The sequence below is a fragment of the Canis lupus genome, chromosome 27 (genome assembly GCF_048164855.1).
Source record: "Canis lupus baileyi chromosome 27, mCanLup2.hap1, whole genome shotgun sequence".
NCBI lineage: Eukaryota > Metazoa > Chordata > Mammalia > Carnivora > Canidae > Canis > Canis lupus.
Genome location: NC_132864.1, coordinates 23,139,758 through 23,152,894, shown reverse-complemented (window position 1 = coordinate 23,152,894; position 13,137 = coordinate 23,139,758). Strand labels below are relative to the sequence as shown.

General features: G+C 42.9%; 1 protein-coding gene and 1 long non-coding RNA gene across 5 annotated transcripts in view; one reads left to right on the top strand and one right to left on the bottom strand.

Annotated features, from left to right (window-relative positions):
• The window catches only part of SPPL3 (signal peptide peptidase like 3), a 139,929-nt gene extending 127,083 nt beyond the window's left edge, over window positions 1-12,846 (top strand). For all 4 annotated transcript variants that reach the window (XM_072802830.1, XM_072802827.1, XM_072802826.1 and 1 more), the window contains 5 exons: window positions 7,360-7,466; window positions 7,864-8,027; window positions 8,802-9,001; window positions 10,243-10,352; window positions 11,037-12,846. In XM_072802830.1, coding sequence (XP_072658931.1) covers window positions 7,360-7,466; window positions 7,864-8,027; window positions 8,802-9,001; window positions 10,243-10,352; window positions 11,037-11,108 — 653 coding nt within the window. In that variant the 3' untranslated portion in view covers window positions 11,109-12,846. The remainder of the gene's footprint in view (window positions 1-7,359; window positions 7,467-7,863; window positions 8,028-8,801; window positions 9,002-10,242; window positions 10,353-11,036) is intronic.
• Window positions 2,974-11,167, bottom strand: LOC140619446 (uncharacterized). The gene is made up of 2 exons (XR_012019349.1): window positions 10,034-11,167; window positions 2,974-8,584 (listed from the first exon to the last, which is right to left on the bottom strand). It is a non-coding gene; the product is annotated as an uncharacterized lncRNA (long non-coding RNA).
• Window positions 12,847-13,137: the final 291 nt, after the last annotated feature.

The window sequence follows — 13,137 nt, the reverse complement described above, 5'->3', positions numbered from 1 at the left end:
AACAGGTTCAGTGAAGTCACTTATCCAGTCCCAGAACTCTTGTGTATACTTCATACTTCTCATCAGAATATCTTGGGAGGGACATTTCCAAAAATACCTCATTCTTTTCTCTCCCGTAAGACATTTAAAAACTTTTCTTAAAAGACCCTGTAAGCGGGCAGCCCAGGTGGCTCAGCGGTTTAGCGCCGCCTTCAGCCCAGGGCGCGATCTTGGGGACATGGGATCGAGTCCCACGTCGGGCTCCCTCCATGGAGCCTGCTTCTCCCTCTGCCTGTGTCTCTGCCTCTCTCTCTCTCTCTCTCTCTCTCTCTCTCTCTCTCTCTCTCGTGTGTCTCTCTCATGAATAAATAAATAAAATCTTTAAAAAAAAAAAAAAAAAGACCCCATAAGCATCTCCTCCTCCTTTTTCATTCAGTCCTTAGTCTCACTTTCACAGTTCACTTTTCCGTATCTCAAGGAGCTTATCTTTTTTTTTTTTTTTTTTTTTCTCAAGGAGCTTATCTAACTGCTCTGCCCTACAAGGTCTGGTTGATTTTCTCCAGAAGAGAAGGAAATTAAAATACAAAAGACTATTTTATACGATCTGTAATACTATCTAAAGAATTTTTAAAAGGGAAATTTGAAAATCAGATATTATGGGTATGGATTGCACTTATTACTCCTGTTATCCATTCCAAGCAAGCACAAGACTAATCAAGACCTTAAAAACAGCTTTTTGGAGGCTCCTGTCCACTAAGGCACGGTGCTCCCACAGCTCTGATGATGGCTCAACTACAGTAGAACTGTCACTCAGTGAGGTTGCAAATCAAGTTACCCCTTAGATTTATATACAGACCTTTAATGAGTCAGAATAGAAAGTAGAGTCAAAATCACCAGTGCCCTGACTGTGCAGTAATTCACATTTGCTGATGTCTGACAGGTTTGATCTCTTGTTTTAGCTTCTTAAATTGCCTTGTAAAAAAAACATTTCTGTGATCATGCTTTGGAATGTGTATAAGCATCCTGAAGTAAAATGTTTAAGGTTTTTAAGTGGTTACCAGAACTATTCAATTTCCCAAATCAAGTATCAGTTCTTTCGGTATTCGTACAGATTGGTATTTGATACTTAAGTGCTTGTAGAGGTTGATGAAGAATAACTTAAAAAGAAATTGCATCTGAAGTCACACAGGTTGCTTGCCCAGCTTATAGTAGAAGAGTGAATGCCTATTTTTGTATATTAGGCAATAAGAGTAATGAAAAAGTACCAGGTTTGTGTATTTGAGTTTTCCTGAGATTAACTCTTGATTTCTGCAGAATGACTTACCCTAAAAGCATGTGGGTGATTTTGAAAGACGAATAGAGCCTAATCTCTTTTAAAAATCTGTGTTACAGAAAATTAAGGAGTCTTAGTCATGATAATGATTAGAGAGAGTAAATATTAGTCCAAATCTCATAGCTGTTTTTATGATTATATTCTTCAGTCTCACCTAAACTAGTGCCTGATGAGAAAACAAGCAGCACAGACATTTCTTCTCTATTACTTCTTTTTTTTTTTCCCTCTATTACTTCTGAACAAAAACTATTTAGAAATGCTGGTTAGTTGGTTAATATCTAAATCAGATTATTTCAGTCCATTAAAATGACTGTTTGGATGACTGTTAGCTATATACTCTTAAGAGAAACTGTTCTGTGCTGATGTCCTTAAAGAGTCCATTCCCATAAGTGTTACACATAAATGATCTCATTATACAAATATTATGTGTAATGAGAGGACAAAAGCTTCAGGTACTACTGTTTTAACTAGAGTAGTAGAAGACAGTCATCATCTTACCAGACTGATTAGTCAGTCTCTCAATGCTGGCAGACTCAAAGTCCAGATGATGACAGATGGTATTTAAACTACCTTGAAGTCTCTCGACCCTCTCTGAGTTTCTCTGTAACTCCACTAACTTTTTGTGGCTCTGCTTTCGTGGAACTCTTTATGCATGTGTTCAGATACACATGATACTATTTACAGGTTTTGCTAAGGGTTTTAAGTTTACCAAGCTGCTGACCCAAAAAGATTAGATACCTCTCAAAGCAGCAAGCAGTGTGTTTATACTTTTCATCTCTACTCTCCCAAGCATTGCATATGGAACAGAAAAATACCTATTTTCTAGTAGTATGTCACTAAAAAAGAAAAGGTTGGCAATGGAAGGTGACATTCTCTTCAGGATACACTGATTTACACAGCCATCTGAAACACATACTTTAGAACAAGTCAGCAGGATTTTCCTTGTACTTCTACAGGCAGGGCCAGGGACAGGCTTACTAGACTAACAGAAGAATGGGATAAAGCAGCTCTCCCGTAAGATGGACTAGAGTCCATTGCCCTATAAGATTTCCTCTAGACTATAGAGTTAATAAAGAGCTGCCCATACAAGCTGCCCACTTTTCCCAGTGACCAATATCAGAAATAAATTTCCATCCTGAAATTCAGCTAATACAGCTAAAATTCTCTGAGGGTTCCGTGAGGCTCTCCAAACCCCACTTAACCCTAGCATGTAGGTGTTTACATAACCTTCTGTCATTATTGCTGGTCCCCAAACCTTACTTATCTAAGAGTCTCTTCTCCCTACCAGTTTGCACTGGTTAAACTGCCCTTGTGACCCAGAGTAGAGTTGTTCCTCCTCCCTGCCCCCACCAAAAAGGAGAACCTTTGAGCTTTCTTTGTTTCTCAGACTCTAATGTTTGAAGTGTGTGTGACTTGTTTTCTGCTATTACAGAAAATGTAGCTTTCTAGCCACAGTCTTTTAATGTTTTGAAATTTGTTCTTCTCTGACATGGAAATTATCTTTATAGACTTCTCTACAGAATCAGAAATCATCGTAGGCAGTGATAATTTGGTAGTAGAATTTTTTAAATGAATGTTTCTTAATGAAAGCCTGTTCTTTGAAGTTAATTGAGAGTGAAAACAGAATGATGAATGTGGTTGTTTTAAGGCAAGGCATGAAGTATGTTTTCAAGCTTATATACTAAAAAGTATTAACAGTAAGAAGAGACATCAGCATGTTCTTGAACTAAATATAGAGTTCTTTATCTACTTTCACTTTCATCTGGCAAATTAACCTTTTAAATTTGGGAAGCCTTGAAAGAATTTGGCCAATGGGTGGTTTGGTACATTAGCTAAAAGCTGATGAATCTTTTACACACACATTTACCATTCAAGGATTGTAAAACCAGATCCACAGTATACATCCACTGACCAGTTCAGGGACCAGAAGAGTCTTGAACAGATATCTAGTCCAGTGCTCTCATTTAATACACTTGTTACTAATCTATGGTTAGAAAACACGCAGTGCCAAAAATCTAGTAATTGATTTATTTTCTTGTTTTAAAATGCTAGAATGTGGGGCAGCCCAGGTGGCTCAGCGGTTTAACGCGGCCTTCAGCCCAGGGTGTAGTCCTGGAGACCCGGGATCGAGTCCCATGTCGGGCTCCCTGCATGAAGCCTGCTTCTCCCTCTGCCTGTGTCTCTGCCTCTCTCTCTGTGTCTCTGATGAATAAATAAAATCTTTAAAAATAATAATAAAATAAAATGCTAGAATGTGGCATTTCATCCACATAGGGCTAAGATAAAGGATCTACCAGGGGATCCCTGGGTGGCGCAGCGGTTTAGCGCCTGCCTTTGGCCCAGGGTGCGATCCTGGAGACCCAGGATCGAGTCCCACATCGGGCTCTCAGTGCATGGAGCCTGCTTCTCCCTCAGCCTGTGTCTCTGCCTCTCTCTCTCTCTCTCTGTGTGACTATCATAAATAAAAAAAAAAGAGGATCTACAGATCCTACAGAATGGAGTGCAGGCTACTTAAGATCTTACAGGTTACCTGTTCCTTTTCATGAACATTTTGGCTTGGATGGGGTCATCGTCTTTGTCCCTGGCCCTACTGGTTGTGGAGGCAGAGTGACAGATTATATCAATAATACGTTGAAAGTAATTCTAGATCACTGGCTAAGATTAATAATTTATTTCTCGGGCAGCCCGGGTGGCTCAGTGGTTTGGTGCCACCTTTGGCCCGGGGCGTGATCCTGGAGATCCGGGATCGAGTCCCACCCCACGTTGGGCTCCCTGCATGGGGCCTGCTTCTCCCTCTACCTGTGTCTCTGCCTCTGTGTGTGTGTGTCTCTCATGAATAAATAATTAATTAATTTAAAAAATATAATAATTTACTTAACACTTTTGGTTAATTTACATTTAACCAAAAGATTGTTGGTAAAACTATTTGAGAGAGTCTTGAGTTTTCTCAAGCAGCATGGAATGAGGGAAAGTTATCACACTTCTTCATTTTGGCTTGGAAAAGTCCTGAGGAGGATGTAAGATTTTCTGAAGAGTTATTTAACGAAAGCATGAAGAAAAAGAGAGGCAAACTGGAATGAATATTTGAGGGTGTGTTTCAGGGATGTGACAGATTGTGGCACTATCCGTTTGGGGGTAGGAGTGATATTTAACTCTCTGAAGGAGTCAGAAAGGGTGCATTCTGCCTTCTCACATGTGGGACTCACAGCACAGTGGGGACGCTTGGTATGACTGCAATAGGGTATATCGCTCAGCTTAGCTGAAGAGGAAGGAGTAGGAATGGGAGCAAAGGAAGACAGACTCTGAGGCCTTACCATCCTGTGAGTTGTGCCCGAGGCTATAGGACTTATAATTAGACTAGATCCATCACAGAGTAAGGAACCTAGTACCATATTCAGGAAACAATGCAAAGTGATAATTTCCAATGGCGGTGAAGAGTAAGCAGGAAAGACACAGAGTGGGAAAGGACGCACTTCAAACTAGGGAGGCGTAGGGAAGCATGGACAAATTGTGCTGTGACCACAAAGGGTGGCACCCAGAATGGCTGCAGAGTGAGTGGCTATGTGATGAAAGACTGTGATAAATTGAAAACAGACCCAGAGTTTCTTGTTTGGAAGATGAGAGATCTAATGGCATTGTCTGAGTCATGGGAAATCCTGTCACTGAGCAGTTCTGTCTTGTCCATGGGTGGTTTCCTCTCAGGTGGGGTAGGATCAGCAAATGAGTGGCAAAGCAGCAGTGGATGCTTAGACCATATGGCCTGTAAAAGCTACTGCCAATTTAGGATTAAGTGACTGAATGTAATTGAAAAGTTCTAGAATGGACCAGTCACCTGTATGTGTCACAGAGGCAATTACATTTAATCTTGGGAACCTATCCTTTTGCTTGTCTGTCCCTTTGGTTACCATATCCCTCTTTCAGTTATCAGTTCCTTGACCTTCACTGGCCACAGCCTGTCCCTTGTCTGTCCATCTCAGGCCTTGATTTCTTACTTTGTTCTCTTGATGTGCTTTGCACTCCACATATGCACTTGTAAGTTCCTGAACAGATCACTTCTTGTTCCCCTACCACCATCACCCCTGCCCCTGCCCCAGGGGCTTCCCCCCACTGACCACTGTGTTCCTCAAGCCAGCTGAGCTCATCCCTGCCCATGTCCTGTCTATTGATTCACAGCACAGCCAAATATTTATTTCCAAAGATAATTATAATGGAAAATCTCATTATTAAAAAAATGAGTATGGGTTGATTGTATTAGGGACCTTGGTTCTGTTTTCATAAATTTCTAAAAAATTAAAGGAGATCCTAGTAAAAGGAGCATATCCTAGATTATTATAAAAATCAGAAATTATGTTTGACCACATCTCTCCAAAACACATACTACAGTGCACACCATGGAGACCAGCAAATACTTGAGAACAATAATGACAGGGAATAGAGATCGTTTGTTCTTCTTCCCAGTTTTAGTGCTATCTTCCAGGGATGGGAATAGCAATCCATCTCTTCTTGTGTGTGTACAACACTATCCCCACAGTAGTAACTCATCAAATATTAGTTGAATTGATGTGTCCGGGGTCCACCAAATTGCTATATTTACCCACTTAGCTACATGTATTGACAGTTTACCACCAGTTGTTTTTTTGTTTTGTTTTGTTTTTTGAGATTTTTTTCATGCTTGGATGTTCCTTTTTTTTTTTTTTTTTTTTAAGATTTTATTTATTTATGAGAAACAGAGAGAAAGACGCAGACACAGGCAGAGGGAATAGCAGGCTCCACACAGGGAGCCCGACATGGGACTCAATCCCGGGTCTCCAGGATCAAGCCCTGGGCTGAAGGTGGCGCTAAACCGCTGAGCCACTTGGGCTGCCCCAGTTTACCACCAGTTCTATTAAAATGATATCCATCTGTAATATGGCCTTACTTGCTTTTCTTACCTTCCTTAGAATAATTTGAAATTTAAACTTGACAGAACATAATTTTCCATTCATTCAGCAAATATTTATTGATTGCCTATTCTGTCAAGTGCTGGGGCTTCACAGAAAGAATAAACCATGGTTTCTGTCTACCAGGAGAACCCAGTGAAGAGAATAAACTCACTTGTATATAAATACTTGCACTATTACAGAATGGATGAACAAGTTGAGAGAGATTCAGAGTTCTTTGGCATCACAAGGGGTTGGGTAGTGAATCTGATTAGATAAGGAAAGACTTCTTGAAGAGGGCCTTCTGTGGAGAATAGGAAGGAACATAGTGATGTTGAGAGGTATGATCATATTTAGGTGGCTAGAGAACAGAGCCACAGCATTGCACACTGAGGGTGGGGACTTGCACAATGAAGGGCGCCTTCCCTTAAGTCCCTGTCATTGCCAAGTTGTTGGACCTTCATCCCACTACGAGAACCCATGGGAAGTATGTAAATGGCTGTGTGATCTAGTCAGACCTATGTTTCAGAACAATGGAGGAGAGCGGAAGGCAGGGAGAGCCCATTCACCTGCCTGACCCATTCTGGACTCCCAGGATGCAGCAAGGAACCGTGCCCTCAAGGACCTGGCATTTTAGTTGAGAGGAAAGAGACTTTAAATATATATGCATATAGTATATGTCGGATCTTGAGAGGTGTAAGAAAAAAATAAGGCAAGGATATAAGAATGAATTGCTGAGTAAAAGGGAGGGTGCATGACCTCGGGTGTGGCAGACTGTACATTTAGGAGCAGCGAGTCCTCGCTGGGATGGGGGAAGCAGGAAACAGATAAGTCCTGAACTGGGCCTGGCCAAGACCTTTATCATTCAAAAACAGAATCTCCTGGGACTTACACAGTTGAGCACTATCCAAGAACATGAAAAAAGGGATATCCCCAAAGACCAGCAAGTCAAAATGAGCTAAAGTGGGCACTTAGCACAAGTAGGATATAAACATCTTAAACTGAGCTGCATGATTGTTTAGGGGACTTACAAACTGTTAGGTTTCTAAGCAGAATACCTTGAGGAAGGAGGGTGAGGAGGGTGAGCCCATACTCTGCATTGACCAATGTCTGTGGTCTCCTCCCCAGCCCTGGCCATGGGTCTCTGTGTCGCCATGATCGCCTTTGTCCGCCTGCCCAGCCTCAAGGTGTCCTGCCTGCTTCTCTCAGGGCTTCTAATCTACGATGTCTTTTGGGTAAGAGTCTGTTTCCCTGAAGCCACTGCTCTCTTTGGTGTTTAATTGGAGCACTCACTCCTGACAGTTGTTAACTGTTGTTAACAGTGAACTGTTAAGATCACTCTCTCCAGTCCTGAACTGTACATGTGAGCAGGCATCTGTCCACGCCTTTGTTTGTTGAGACGTGTTAACCAGTTAGTGCATGTGTATCTCTAGGGGTAGGGGAGAGAGCAGACAGACAAGGTTCTCTGCCCTGGGAGCAGAGATTTTCTTTCTCCTCCAAGCATGCCATCAAAATAGCTTGATGTTGCAGTATTTTGAGACTTTGCTCTTAAGAACAAAGAAGGCTGATGCTGAAATTAGGTTGCTTCCAGCTTCCTCTGTTATAGATGTCTCTCCATTTGGCATTCGGCAGGTGTTTTTCTCTGCCTACATCTTCAATAGCAATGTCATGGTGAAGGTGGCCACGCAACCAGCTGACAATCCCCTTGATGTTCTATCCCGGAAGCTCCACCTAGGGCCCAATGTTGGGCGTGATGTTCCTCGCCTGTCTCTGCCTGGAAAACTGGTCTTCCCAAGGTAGGACTGGCACGTCGGGCCTCCTGTTGTGATGAGGCAGTGAACACACTGTCTCCCTGTGCCTCAGTGTCCCTCAATTAGTCTTTATTATCAGTATTCTTCTCCTAGAGTGGAAAAGCGTTGTGAGTTATTTTCTCCATTTTACAAATGAGAAGAACGTTGATTTGACTTGTAAAGATTTATCATTAAATGATACAGGTGCTGCTTTTTATTATTAATGTTATCAAACAACCATATGTTACTTCTGTTACCATATTTTAGAGTTGGCTGGAGGAAATCAACAGAAGAATCTGGATCTTTTTTACTTCTAAAATATTTGTAAAAATATGTACTAATGCTAAAATTCTACAGTTGCTGGTGATATAGTCTTGGAAAAATACTGTGTTGCTTTAATATCCGTTTCTGGTAGTAGTCAGGTGCTTGTTTAAAGTCACAGAAGCAAATGTGTGACAAATACTGAATTGCTTGACATTTCTCGAGGAAGCACTACTTAGCTGACTTTAGCAGTCACTTTAGAGGTGCTCTCCGGAAGCAGGGAGGAGCCTGGTTGAAGACATCTGTTGGAAAAAAAAAAAAAAAGACATCTGTTGCCAATGCTCTTATGGCTTGTAATCTCTAAACTTTTACAAACTAGCGTTGTTCCACCTCTAGAGATTTCCATTTCCCATTCAGATAAGTCCAACCTCTTAAACAGCTGACAGACAACTCTGCACAGGAGGAGGAGAAATGGGATTGTTGAGGGTGGCATCCCTGACATGTGACACTACATTCCAGCTCCACTGGCAGTCACTTCTCTATGTTGGGCATTGGGGACATCGTGATGCCTGGACTCCTCTTGTGCTTTGTCCTGCGTTATGACAACTACAAAAAACAAGCCAATGGTGACTCCTGTGGTGCCTCTGGACCTGCCAATATCTCTGGACGCATGCAGAAGGTCTCCTACTTTCACTGCACCCTCATTGGATACTTTGTAGGTAAGAGAGAGCCAGAGAGGGATCCCTGGGTGGCGCAGCGGTTTGGCGCCTGCCTTTGGCCCAGGGCGCGATCCTGGAGACCTGGGATCGAATCCCACATCGGGCTCCCGGTGCATGGAGCCTGCTTCTCCCTCTGCCTATGTCTCTGCCTCTCTCTCTCTCTCTCTCTCTCTCTCTCTCTCTCTGTGACTATCATAAATAAAAGTTAAAAAAAAATTTAAAAAAATTAAAAAAAAAAAGAGAGAGAGAGCCAGAGAGCCTGCTTGTGATCCCTTCTGACTATCCTCCAAGCCCTGGAGTTAAATCAGGTTTTTTTTAGCTGCAGACGCTAGATGGAAGGAGAGTAGCAACTCTCATTGCTCTTATAGTCAACCACAGAGAAAGAATAACAGTGGCCCATGAAATGACAGGTGCTGTGTATACTGGCCCGCCCAGCTTCTCTATCCAACAGCATGTCTGAAGAACATTGTGGGAAGACTATGGTCAGGCCTCAGAGTCAGGAACATCTACCACACAATGATTGTGGATCAGTCTGTGTGCTTAATTAAATCTTCAGCTTGAGGTTAACCAATGTCATGTTTATTTCCTGCATCATTTAATAGGTATTTCCCTTCATTGGTCCTAACATGTCTATCACCTCTAACCTCAGATTCTCCGTGGGCCAGTTTTTCCATAGACAACTCATTTGTACACAGACAGGGAGAGACCCACATAATTGGGCTATAGGAATAGCGGGAACCTGTCTGTACCTACAGTGGTTACAGCAGAGTGGTTCATTTCAGCACACGGGCTCAGAGACTGCTAGGATGAGTGGTGTTAGCCCTATTGCACAGTAGAGGAGGCTGAAGCTCAGAGGTGAAATGCATGACCAAAGTAACAAAAGTTGCAGACTGGTCAAGATTTGACCCCAGGGCTTTTTCCTCCAAGTCTGGGATTACATACCACCCGAGACAGGAGGACCAGGCACACTCAGGGCAGAAGTGAAGGCTTGGGCCAGGAACCTAAGCACTGAGGGGGGCATGGGCCACTCACAGGTCCTTGGAATTGTAGGACTTTCAAGCTGCACTGCTGCACACTGCTTTTGCTGCCATTGCTGAGCTTCTCACGCCCTTGCCACTGGACAGCATGTGCCACAGGAAAGCTGTCCTGTCAGGGCCCCAGCAGGTAGCAACCAGGTAGCAGGCTCTCCTCTTTGACGGCTGGTCCCTCGGTATTGCTCATGGATGTTTCTTCCCTAATAGGTCTGCTCACTGCGACCGTGGCATCCCGCATTCACCGAGCGGCTCAGCCCGCCCTTCTCTATTTGGTGCCATTCACCTTATTGCCGCTCCTCACGATGGCCTATTTAAAGGTGAGAGAAGCAGTTAGAAACCTGTGAAAGCAGTAACTTGGCACTGACCTTGGACTGGGGTATGTATTCTCCTTGCCGGAGGTGGGTCTGCTTGAGCCTTGGAGCTCTTGATCTTGACGGTGGGTCGGTGGACTTTGCTCACCTGGTATTAGGTATCTTCCAACCTATTGCAGTCACTGGCAGAAAATGCTAGTGAGTTAGACTACTGTGCCACCTGGTCATGGATGAACTAACTGAAATCCCTAGAGTTCAGCTACAGAGACTTCCTATTTCCCTTAAAAGCAGCACCGTATTTGTCACCTACCAGCTTTTTTAATATTCTGCATTAAAGTTTGGAAATACTTAAGAAATGTATGGTTACAGCTAGACTTTGGAGCATTACCTGATTTACAAGATTTGTATAATACCCATTTTACAGAGAAGGAGGCAGAGAGGTAAACTAACTTGGCCTCAGCATCTCACTCATAAATGATAGAACTTACACCTTTCTTTGCTTGAGGAGCCTAAGAGCTCTTCTAGTGAGTTCTTCAAAGAATGGTGGGTTACTTTTCAGTGAGTAAGATTAGAATGTTCTTTGATTCTCCACAGAAGCAGTCTGATCTAAGATCAAGAATCAGAAAGGACTTGTAGATGCGCGTGACTCATTTTTAAATTCATTACTTAGTAAAGTTCCTTCTTCCCCAGGGTGACCTTCGGCGGATGTGGTCTGAGCCATTCCACTCCAAGTCCAGCAGTTCCCGATTCCTGGAAGTATGATGGGTCCCAGAGAGTGACCAGAATGGCCTTCTGAGTCCTTTTCTGTCAACGCGTGGTTTTGTTTCCTCTTAGAGCTGGCCTGGTACTCGGAGATGTACCTGCATAGAAAACTGACGTGTGACTGGATTTTGCATTTGCAGGGAGCTTGTTTGCAGGAGCGAGGTGCTGGAGCCCTGCTTGGTTCTTTCTCTTCCTGCTGTTGTAGAGGTGGAGCCCCTCTTGAAGTGACAGGCCCTCCCCAGCGCTCCTTCTTCCCCCATTTTTATGAATCTGCACCAGACTGTTACCTGTGGGGGATGGAGATATGACTGATTAAAACTGACAAGGGCGAAGAGTCGTTCTATACCTTTTGAACACTAAAAGGATGAAAAATATTAGCAAACCGAAGTTTCTTCAGTGAACCCTCAAGAACTTTGGGACCAGTTTCCTATGGGGGACTCAGTTTCAGAGAACTGAGACAGAAGCTCTTCTGTCGTTATATTCTTTCCTTTTTTTGGATTTATTAAATATTTTCTGTGGTGTGAAGTGACTTATTAAATCCACAGACATTGAGTGACTTCTTACAACAATACACATAAGAATTTGTTGTAATGAGTTCATGTCCACCCAGATGTTGTGTTGACAGTGAACGAGGGCACGGTTTTTATACATACACACATGCGCACATAGATATATATGAATAAACAAAAATTAAAACCTGCTAAGATCATGCTGTGTAGCAGACAGGGACTTGCTGTAATTTTTAGCATGTAGAGCAGTTTACTCTGGCTTCCTTGTATATGGATACGCTGCTGTCTCTCCCTTCCACAACTGAACGTGCAGTTAAAAACCAGTATAGTATTCGTACTGATATACTCATGGACTTTCGGGGGCTCTCGTTTGGTTTTGATCAGTGTAGCCAATTAGGGATGAAAAGTTCAAACTTTTTGGCCCTTTTTTTGTTTTGTTTTTACAGGCTTCTCCCTTGCAGGATTTTTAGTAGTTTCTTCTTGAACCAATGCATGTAATATAGCAGCAGGTGTCTTTGTGCTTTCTGATCATAGTAATGTACTACTTGTAAATACATTTTTCTATTTTCTATTGTTTTTGTATTTTTTTTTTTTTTGGCATTTTGTTTCATTGGTGTGCTGTATTTTCCATGCCCTCACTCCTTGAAGAAAAAAAAGGAAAAAAGCAACACGATCCTGTCCTTGCTGTTGTGATTATAGTGTTGGTTTACCTGTGGTGACAACTGGGTATTGGGGACAAATATCAGATGCCTCTCTGAGCTGGGCCCTACATTCCAGGCACTGCAGAAGGAGCAAGCTGCTCTTTCCTCTTAGAATCCAACCACATGCTATGGTCCTTGCTGGAAAGCAGGCATTCTGGTAGTACCTAGTGTGATCGTGTCAGCTTGCTTTTGTCTCAGCAGCCCTGGCCTCATAAGAAATGGCCCATTGTAGAGGCAGAGAGAAGCCTGCCTCTCTGGCTACCTGACAGCAGAGGTGAAAAGGGCCCACGTGTCCTGGTTTCTCCCTTCAGCAGGTGACCTGCCTCTACCTTGACCTGTACAATGAACCAGTGTGCTGTGCTTCCCGGTGGACAGAACTCATAAGCAGATACATGTCGCGCAGTCATGGGGGCATAAAGCGATCAGGATGGTGCCTTCTTCTGTTGTGTCTTCAAATCCTGCTGAGGGCTGTTTTGTTTTTTGTTGTTTTGTTTTTGTTTTTGTTTTTTAATAAATGATTCCTTTCTAGCCTTTGTCACCTCATCTTCACTTTTGGTTGTTGGTACCACACAGAGCTACCATCACCTCCTACCTGCTCTGCCTATTCCAGAAGATAGGAGGACCCTGTCTATCTCCAGACAAGGTCACCTGTGGCTCTGGTTCATTCTTACAGATGTCAAAGAGCTGAAGCTTCCATTGTCCACAGAACTCAAAACAGCCTCTGAATTTGGTGAAGGCCACAGGTACACTTGTGTGCTCGCTGTTTATCGGCTATACTTCTTTCTTACCCTTTGAGAATGTTAATGGCTAAATGGGGAA